Raw genomic sequence first — 10,107 nt, 5'->3', positions numbered from 1 at the left:
CTCATATTCAGCTTTTCGTCCACCGTAACCCCTAGGTCCTTTTCTGCAGAACTGCTACCCAGCCATTCGGTCCCTAGTCTGTAGCAGTGCATGGGATTCTTCCGTCCTAAGTGCAGGACTCTGCACTTGTCCTTGTTGAACCTCATCATATTTCTTTTGGCCCAATCCTCTAATTTGTCTAGGTCCCTCTGTATCCTATCCCTACCCTCCAGCGTATCAACCACTCCTCCCAGTTTAGTGTCATCTGCAAACTTGCTAAGGGTGCAGTCCACACCATCCTCCAGATCGTTAATGAAGATATTGAACAAAACCGGCCCCAGCACCGACCCTTGGGGCACTCCACTTGATACCGGCTGGGAAGCATTGGGAAGCATAATTCCAAGTATATTCACAAAATGATGGGAGCCTAAATTAGCTGTTACCCCTCAAGGAAGTGATCTCAGAACCATCATGGATAGCTCTTAAAAACATCCACTCAATGTGCAATTAGAAACCATTAAGAAAGGGATAGATAATAATAATGCCACTATATAAATTGATACTATGGCCATACCTTGAATAATGTGTGCATACCTTGAATAATGTGTTCAGGTATCTCCACATAAAATATATATTAGAATTGGAAAAGATACAGAGAAGGGCAACAGAAATTATTAGGGGGTATGGAATAGCTTCCATACATGGAGCAATTAAAAAGCCTGGGATCGTTCTGCTTTAAAAAGCAATGACTAAGGGAGAATATGATAGAGGTCTATAAAATTATAAATGGTGTGAAGAAAGTATTATTTACCCCTCCACATAACACATGAACTAGGGGGCACCCGATGACATTAAAACAAAAAAGCAGATTTAAAACAAACATAAGGACTTCTTCACACAACTCACACTCAACCTGTGGAACTGGGATGTTGTGAAGGCCAAAAATATAGCTAGGTTTAAAAAAAGAATTAGGTAAGTTCATGGAAGCTAGACCTATCACTGACTATTAGCTAAAATGGTCAGGAATGCAACCCCATGCTCTGGTTGTCCCTAAACCTCTATGAGAAATTGGGTCACTCGAAATTGCTCTGTTCGGTTCATCTGTCACTGGCCACTGTCAGAAGACAGGATACTGGGCTAGATGGACCATTGGTCTCACCCAGTAGGGCTGGTTTTATATTTGCCAGCATTTTGCACATGGGGATGAAAAAAATGTGAAAAGCTGTTCCTCTCTTCTGAGAAACCTCCCAAAGAAAGTTTGGGTTTAATGTTAGATGTCTAACCTCTGAGAAAGGGTGGGTGAGGTGTACTTGGGTGTGTTTTCCTACTGAAAGGGAGTTTTCACTGAAGAAGAGCGATTAGGCTGCCTTTCTGGGAGGCTGGCCTAGCATGTGGTTTTCTTACCTGGCAAATCAGATAAGGAGGAATTTCAGATTGTCCTGTAATCCTAGCCCTTTCATTGGACCCTACCCTTCATTCTAAACTGGGAGAAGAAATCCCACCTCCTTCACCATGTTTTACCCCATAATACTCCATGCACAGGCACACGGTTCAAGATACACACATGCACATTTTCTCTTTTGACTGCTCCACTTCCCTATCCAGGGTCCTTTTGTAGTGTCGGATTCCACAGGGATCTTTTTCTGCTTTGAGTATGACTCAAGAATTTTTTTTTAGTTGATAGAAAGAGGCTTACTCTTAAAAACAAGTTCAGCAGTTTCTTTTGGGAGACTTTTAATTTCATGACTCTGAAAATATGCTTCAGCAAACACTTGTAGTCCTCACATGCAACCCAAAGTAATGGGGCCAGAGCCTGCCTCTTTAAGCCAAAGAATACCTCTCCTTTTCCTGGTTCGGAGCCAGAGCCCACTTTGATGGCTACCAAATCCCAAGTTTGTGAAGGGTGAGGGACAGTGCCCATCTTATAGATTTTGTTTCTAGAAAAAGACTGAGTTTGTAGCAAACATGCCCCTGGAAGTAGGTGAGGATGCTAGGAACACATCAGCTTTGTGTGTGTATATGTGCGTGAAGAGGGGAGAATTTTCTGGAAGGAGAGGTAAAGTCAGATTCAGTCACCAGGAAAGGCATCTCAGGAGACTTGTGGGTTTGACCACTGACACCCTTTATCTACAGAAGTCATGACATCTGAGGCTGCTTCATGGAGACTTTTGCCCCCCACAATCTTCTCTCCCCCTTTAGGGAAACCGCATGGACTTGTTTTGTCCATCACAGCTCAAGAACTGCTTCAACCACTGCCTTGCTCTATTGTGGAAAGGGGATTTCATGGTGAAAGCCAAAATGGCCCCACGGGTAAAGGGCTAGTGCAAGAAGCACAGCTATAGTGTTTTTCATTTATTTCCTGATCAACTGAGATATAGAATTGTGTGTTAGTACTGGGATGTGGATACTCTTCCTCAGGAGCGGCGCCAGGGTTTCTGGCGCCCTAGGCAGAATTCGGGGGGCAGCATTTTGTGCGCTTCCCACGGGGCGCGCGGGAGCTTCCGGTTCCACTCCCATTGCGCCGCCGAAGGACCCTCCGCCGAAATGCCGCAGGCAACAGTGGCAGTCATTGAGCTGCTCAATTGCCTACCGCTGTTTTCCGCAGCACGTCGCCAGAAGGTCCTCCTTCGGCGGCGTGACGGGAGTGGAACTGGAAGCTCCCATGCGCCCCGTGGGGAGCACACAAAATGCTGCCCCCCGAATCCTGGCACCCTAGGCGACCGCCTAGGGTCGACTAATGGAAGCACCGGCCCTGCTCATCCTAGAATGAGCTCTAACACCCTTTTCCTCTTATGAAATGAACATTTATTTTGCATAAGGAATGTTATCCTAGGCCAGATTCTCAGCTGATATAACTTGGATTAGCACCACTGACTTCAAAGGAGCTAGACCAATTTATGCCAGCTGAGGATCTGAATGTCACCAAGGAACTAATTAATTTCCTAAAGTCAAGAGGTGATCATCAATGGGCACGGTGTTGGGGAGGAGGGATGGAAGGTTTCTACCCCTGGGAAATGGTGCCAGAACCACTCCTTCAGGCCAAGAGCCAGCACAGGAAAGCCAGCCTGCACTGTGCGGTATAAGAACTGACTTGGAACCCAGCGTGGCTCCCCACAGGGAAGCAAAGAAGCAGCATAAGAGAAGGCAGGTTGGGAACATGAAGCCAGCCCACCTGTGGTACATGTTCCAGCGCTCAACAGGAGATTGTAGGGTAGCTTAGCAAAGGGATCCTTTTGCTGAAGGCAGTGGAAAAAAGGCAGAGCTCTTGCTGGAAGGGCTATGGAGAGAGAGGCACTAAAGGGCTAGGCAGGAGAAACATAAAAATAAATACATTTGTTTTTAAAGTGTAAGGGTTAAGTGTGATCTCCAAAGTGTGACTGAGTACACCTAGGGTCTGATTTTCAGAGGTGCTAAGTGCATCTGTAAATCATGTCCTAGACCACTGCTCCAATCTCTCCTATTCCCCTTCCACTCTGCAAACATACATTATAAAGGCTATGCTTGATTGTGTTTCTTCCTTTAAAATTTTCTAGTAAATGTAGCAATTTTAAAGCAGTTCAATTCCTATTTCAAACAATCAAATTTTTTACTGAGTATTGAATCATTTGCAAATAAGTAGATTTTCCCCGTAGTTTGTTTTTTAAATAAAAAAATGTATATAAGTAGTATCAACCAACCTTGTTCGGAAACTACAGCAAATTGTTTAAAATATGTTTTTAAAAGAGTCATATCACCTAGGAACTGGTTAACACGACCGTATAACAGCACATTTAAAACCTGAAAGTGATAAAATACCACCAGTTACAAAATATGTGTTTTTGATTGAATAAACAAGGATGCATTTGAACTGAAGGACTGAATTCCAATGAAACTGGGAAATTAATTTGTGACTCCAATGTTCAACGCGGTATTCACATATTATTTGTAATATATACAGTACACTTTTTTTTTCTTCCTTATAGCACGCAGTTAATTGCTTGGTTGTTTAAATGTAAATCTGTCACACAGCAGAGAAGGATTGCATAGGGTCTATGTCACCAAGGAAGGAAAATTGCAGAAGAATATGCACAGATTTGTTATTTCCCCCCCATATGTTGTGTTCATAAATGTACCTTGAAGCCTGAAATGCTATCCCACGGGAAGAGTTTTTAAAATGTGGTATACTTCTGAGCTGAGGAATATCAAAGCAATCTTGTGTTAAAATTAATTTTATTCCAAATGAAATGTATAATATGTATCCAGATTAGAAGAGAGAGGTGTGATCATTCTCTATCACAAAACTCAAAAGAATGCCATACTTTTTCTCAATGTTACTGCAATATATTCCTTTTATTTATTATTATCTCAGAGGAAGAATGTTACAATGTAGTGTTTTAAGTAGCTTTTACTTGGCAGCAGAGTAGAGGACATAGCTTGCATACAAACACAGGCAGAAAAACAATTTTATACATAACCTTTCACAGTCAGAACAAAAAAGCCACCAAATTGACTACTGAGACCTTTTCAATTCAGGGCATTTTTTAAAAGGATTTCTTGCTTTGATATGATGTGGCCTGGTAAAAACAAAAATACCTTGGAGAGAACAGAGCATAAAGCTATTTTCAATACTACTCACAAAGATGGGTCTGAGGTAGAAAGGCGGTCATGGCTTTTCCTCTCCTGTAAAACTATTTTCCTTCTCAAAATAACTCTACTAAAATATATTTTTTCCTAGATGAAGGAATCCTATAACAGCCAGTCTCTCCCCTTCCCACCTTGACAATTCCTCCATTCCCCCACCCAAAAATAATAATACTTATTTATATAGCACTTTTAATCTTCAAAGCACTTTATAGACACTAGCTAATTAAGCCTCACAACACCTCTAAGAGGTAGGTACGTATTATCATCCCATTTTACAGATGGGGAAACTGAGGCAGAATGGTTAAATTCCTTGCCCACGGCTTCAGATAGAATCCACATCAGAGTCAGGATTAGAACCTGTGCTCAGACCATGCCTTAAGCATACACTGGTGAGTGAAAATTATGAATGTAGGACATTCTGGTAGGTACAACCTCAGTGAAGATAATCAGGTATTAACAAATCCTGATGTTTTACCTGCATAACCTCTAGAATCAGTATCAATAGAATTACCCAATTTGTAGGTTTTTCCAAGACCAGAGATTTTTCTTCAACAACATTTTAGGATACGAATTTGTTTCCTCTCATTATATCTGAAAATTGATTATTGCATGCCATTTACCAATCAAATATGTGTTCTGAAATTAAAGCAAGTGTCCATGCAACACTGTAAACTCAACAGTGAAGGCAGCAGAACCCATCACCCAATTACTAATTTGAATATTTGTATCACAAATCAGTGACACAACCTTCCCAAAATTATCCCTACCTTAAGCACATAAATAAATGAACAACAAATTAGCTTTTCAAAAATAAAGAGCAAGACTGAATGAAAATGCCCAGGTGCCCTGAACTGGTTTAAAGAAAATGCTCCAGCCCTGATATTATTGGAGAGGGCTTCTTAATTTATTAGATATTTCCAAAAGGAATAAAAAAAAAGTGTGTGTACGTTCAGATCTTATGTATAAGATCCCTGGTAACTGGTCTTTACTTTCCAAACTGGAGAATCAAGGCTTTAAAAAAAATGTTTGGCACAACTTGGAACCACAAAGCTTTGTCTCTGGGGGAAAATAAAACTGCATTTAGTTAGAGAGATCTTATTAAAACAACTGAAAATATTGTTAAGTCTTTATGTAGCTATCGCCTGATTTCTGAGTTGAAATAAATCCTAAAAACAAAAACAAAACAAAAAAGCCCTATTAGACAATATAAAATCTAGAAATGCCCTTTTGGTGCATAGCACTTATTATTGTAATTTTAAAAGAGGGTCTACAATTGTTAAATGGAGCTTAGCCTTCACACGTTGCCAATGTGATTTTTTTTGTTAAATAATAATTGTGAACTTGTTATTTTGCCAATCTTGGAGACAACTGAAGGGTCTTCAGAAATCTATCTGGTTAGATGACTGACACAATTATAAATAACCTGTACAGAACAGCGAGTGTGTCAGAAAATAAATGTTTCTGCAATGTAAATGCAAAGAACTGAAAGGAATGTATAAATGTAACATTTTGCTCCAAACTCTATGCAGTTCTCTTTACTGTTATTAAAAAGAATGTATATAAACCCCCCGCCCCTTTTCCCAATGCTATATATTTATACAAATCAATGATAAATGTATAATCATTTCCAAATACTGCACTATTCATTAATTTACAGTTGCATAGAAAGGGAAGAAAAAGAAGAAGAAGAAGAAAAAAGAACATAATATAAAAACACAACTTCCTCATCTTTGGGTATTCAGTGTTTTACTATTTCAAGTAGAACACACAATCAGAGCTGAACAGCATGTTCCAAGGTCCCATGCAGTCTTCTGACTAAGCAGAACTTGTGATTGGTATTTGTAGAAAAGGGCCATACTGCAGGTCAGGAAGTGTCGGTTGCCTTCCAAATGAGTACTTCACATTGCCTATAGTGATGAGAAATAAATGTCACACTACTATTTACATACACAGCGCAGTGCCCTGAACACCCATGACAGAGTGCAAATACGAATTTTTGAGGTAATTTAAAATAAATGGAGTATTCCAAGTTTTAGGCTTATAGGCTCTGGATTCAGCAAAACACTTGTCCTGGTTTAACTATAAGCACACGCTAAAAATAAGCCTTTTAAAGTGCTTTGTGCTAAGTTCTTTAACAATTTTAGCAATTTACCATTTAAGTTCTTGCTGAATCTCTGAATCTGGGCCAAAGATGGGCCACAGAAAACGTGTAGGCCTCCTGGGTATTAGAACCACAGATGATAATGCTTAGCATTTATACAGGGAAGTGCCTTGTCCAAGCCTTATAGTGAGTCAGTGGCGGAGCTGGAATTAACACAGAGCTTCTAGCTTCATGCTCAATCCACTAGGCTGGGATACTTGCTTCCAAGTTCTGGAGCTAGGCTACTTCCTGTACTCAGGGAATAGCACCCCTTCTCCAATGGGTGTGGAAATTGTGGAGTGACAGATTTGTAAGTCTGGCCATCTTCTTACCATACTGTATCTCTACAAAAACTGGGGATGTGGAACTTTCATCAGAGAACTCACGGGGCATGTTTAAAGTCCTCCGAAAGCCTGTTAAAAAGTAAGGTTCTTCTATGGAAAACCATGCAAGTTAAACTATGGGGTGTGGGGGGGAATTAAAGGGACTGCAGCCCCAAGTTATTTAGTCATTGACTGTAAGTCACAATTTAATTTATCCCCTTCAGAAATGATGATAATTTGGGAGAAGCCATGAAAACTAGACTATTTCTGTTATTTATAGACATATGGTTTTACTTTCTCATATAATTAGTATATATATTTACAGCATATGCTATTTTTGTTATGTTTCTGCAATTTATAACAGGAATTACTGAAGTTTTATTAGCAAACATTCCATCCAAGAAAAAAAGTGCCATCTGTTTTTGAATTACCTTTTTTGACTTACTGATACAAAAGATCAGTAGCATTTAAATCAAACTAGTTTGCTTTGTTTTTGTCAGCCGAATGTGTATACCTGAAAGCCAATAATTTGTTACAAAACCAAAGGAGCTCTTCTGCCTATATTACATTAGCACTACTGAAAGACTGCACCATGTACCATACCTGCGGTCTGCCCGTGAGACTTGCTGTGAAAAAAAAAAAAAAAAGTTAAAATGCAAAAGTACAGAATAGTGTGAGAATTAAATATTATTGTATTCAGAGAATATCTGCAACACAAGGAGAGGAAAATTTCATATTTGAACTTCATAAAATATAAAAGAGCTGAATGGCGCTTTGACGGCCAAGGCATAATTTTCTTAGCATCATAATTACTCTAATTTATCACATCATTGTAAACAATGAGCATCTGAGTTGCTGACAGTTAACACTTTGTGTCATATATCTATACAATATTTAAGATTGCTGCATTACAGTAGTGTGAACAATAAATGTGAGTCATTCTAGAGCAATCTGGATTCAGTTAAGAGTAATAATATAAATATTATGTTAACTATGTGGATAACTCATAGCTCATTATGAGTGCAACTATAACAACAACTGATGATCATCCCTTAGGAATCAAAGGCTATATGGACTTGTACACTAACTTCCTTAGGGTTATGCTAATGGTATGTTATGCTAATGCTCTCTCTGTTAAGTTCCACAATATTTTTTTCCAATTGATTTTCTTTGGATACATTTTAACAGACGAGCCAGTGCTCTATTTAGCAAGACTTACAAAGCATATTAATGAAGGTTAGTGAGAGACTCAACAGCGTAGGAGAAAGAGTAAAGGTCAGGGTGTGGGAGGGAAAGCAGCACACAAACAAACACACAAATAAACACTGTGAAATACCCTTGGCAAATATGCAGTTAGCTATATTCCACAGCTAACCCCAGGTATTGACTTCATTAAACTGAATGCATTTCAGGAAGCCTTTTAGAAATTGCTAGAGAACAAACAGCCAAAATGAAATGGGGCGGGGGGAAGAAATCTCAGTGGTGTTTTCATAAAAACTGTTTAGCAGCACGTCAATAAGGTTACACGTCAAAGGTTAATAAGTAAGCGTCATTAAAATCTCTAGCTACCCCTTTGGCTGTAACATATTGGAACAGACTGTATTCACCAACTTCCCCTCTTTGGTACATGCTAGTAAACTCAAGTGTTAAGACAGAGGTTGTGGCTAAACTGCACCCTCTTCGGTCTCTTTGTATTTATCTATTTTAAAGATACCGGTCTATCACAGATGTATGTACAGGCCTGTGCTCCTGTGTAACACATCAGTGTACTAGTACAGAGCACACTTCATACCAACATGGGCATTTCACAAAACTAGATAGCCAATAAAAACAGAATGCTCTACCAAGAGTGAGGATAGTCCAGTGGTTATGGCACGAGCCTAGGACTTGGGAGACCTGAGGTCAATTCCCTGATCTGCCACAGACTTCCTGGTGATCTTGTGCTAGTTGCTTAGGCTCTCTGTGCCTCAGCTCCCCATTTGTAACACTGGGATAACAGCACTTTCCTATCTCACAGAGGGTTTTGTGAAAATAAATGCTATCTCTATACTAGAGAGCTTACAGCAGCACAACTGAACCTATGCTGATGGGTGAGGCAGCAGTGCCCATGCCCAGCAGTGGAAATGTAGGCACGTAGGGGACTTTAACAGTGTAAATTTAGGCACCATGGGATTTTAGGAACATCTAGGGTTAGATAGCAGCTTAGTAGGGGTTTTGAGCATGTCAAGGTATCTAGACTTTCCATCTAGGTACCTAAAGTGAGAATTAGGCCCCTAAATCCTGTGGTTCTGGGCCTAAGGGCCCTCAATTCCCAGTGAAGTTACAGGAAAGTGGTGGCATTGAGCAACTTGTAGGAGATGTTCAGTACCTCATAGAAGCAGACTTGGTGGCAGTTAGTGCAGAAGATATTTAATACCCCACATTACTGAAAGGATGGGATTGCTGAAGCATCGTGTACATTCAGTCCACGTAAGCAATGTCGATTCAACTTTGTAAAGCACAAAGGACTTCGAGCTGGGCTAGTAACACACTATTACAAGGCTCCCATTAGTTATAGTAGGTTGGGGAATCTGCTTTAGTCTGGAGGAACTCAATTCTTGTTTGCTGCAATAAATCCTCCAGTAGTGGTCACGGTCTATATACCTTTATGAAATGGTTATTAAAGAGGTATGTTACCTGACATTCTTTTGTCATAAAAAGCCATCTAACTTGAGCTCTAATTATATGAAACCCGATCCAGGAGACAAAAGAAAAAAATGGTGGTAGAATACACAACAGAACATCTTCCCACCTCTAAAAAACAAAAAAACCTGGATATTTTTATCTGCTTTCAGCAGCAGAGCCCCTCCCTTTCCCAGAGGGAAAACACAGTTACCAGGGCCACCCAGAGGCAATTTGCCCCAGGTCCTGCAAAGGCCCCCACAAGAATATAGTATTCTATAGTATTGCAACTTTTTTTTTATGGAAGGGGCCCCCAAAATTGCTTTGCCCCAGGCCACCTGAATCCTCTGGGCGGCCCTGCCAGTTACCTTTCTGTTACAT

General features: G+C 40.1%; 1 protein-coding gene across 3 annotated transcripts in view; it reads right to left on the bottom strand.

The window, feature by feature from the left end:
- Positions 1 to 4,289: 4,289 nt before the first annotated feature.
- Positions 4,290 to 10,107, bottom strand: part of UTRN (utrophin) — a 577,733-nt gene continuing 571,915 nt past the window's right edge. For all 3 annotated transcript variants that reach the window (XM_045009515.1, XM_045009516.1, XM_045009517.1), the window contains 2 exons: positions 7,669 to 7,691; positions 4,290 to 6,509 (listed from right to left, as the gene is read on the bottom strand). In XM_045009515.1, the coding sequence (XP_044865450.1) occupies positions 6,501 to 6,509; positions 7,669 to 7,691 (32 nt within the window). In that variant the 3' untranslated portion in view covers positions 4,290 to 6,500. The remainder of the gene's footprint in view (positions 6,510 to 7,668; positions 7,692 to 10,107) is intronic.

This window comes from Mauremys mutica, chromosome 3 (assembly GCF_020497125.1).
Source record: "Mauremys mutica isolate MM-2020 ecotype Southern chromosome 3, ASM2049712v1, whole genome shotgun sequence".
NCBI lineage: Eukaryota > Metazoa > Chordata > Testudines > Geoemydidae > Mauremys > Mauremys mutica.
Note: the sequence above shows the minus strand (reverse complement) of the source record. Positions and strands in the feature narration are given on the sequence as shown.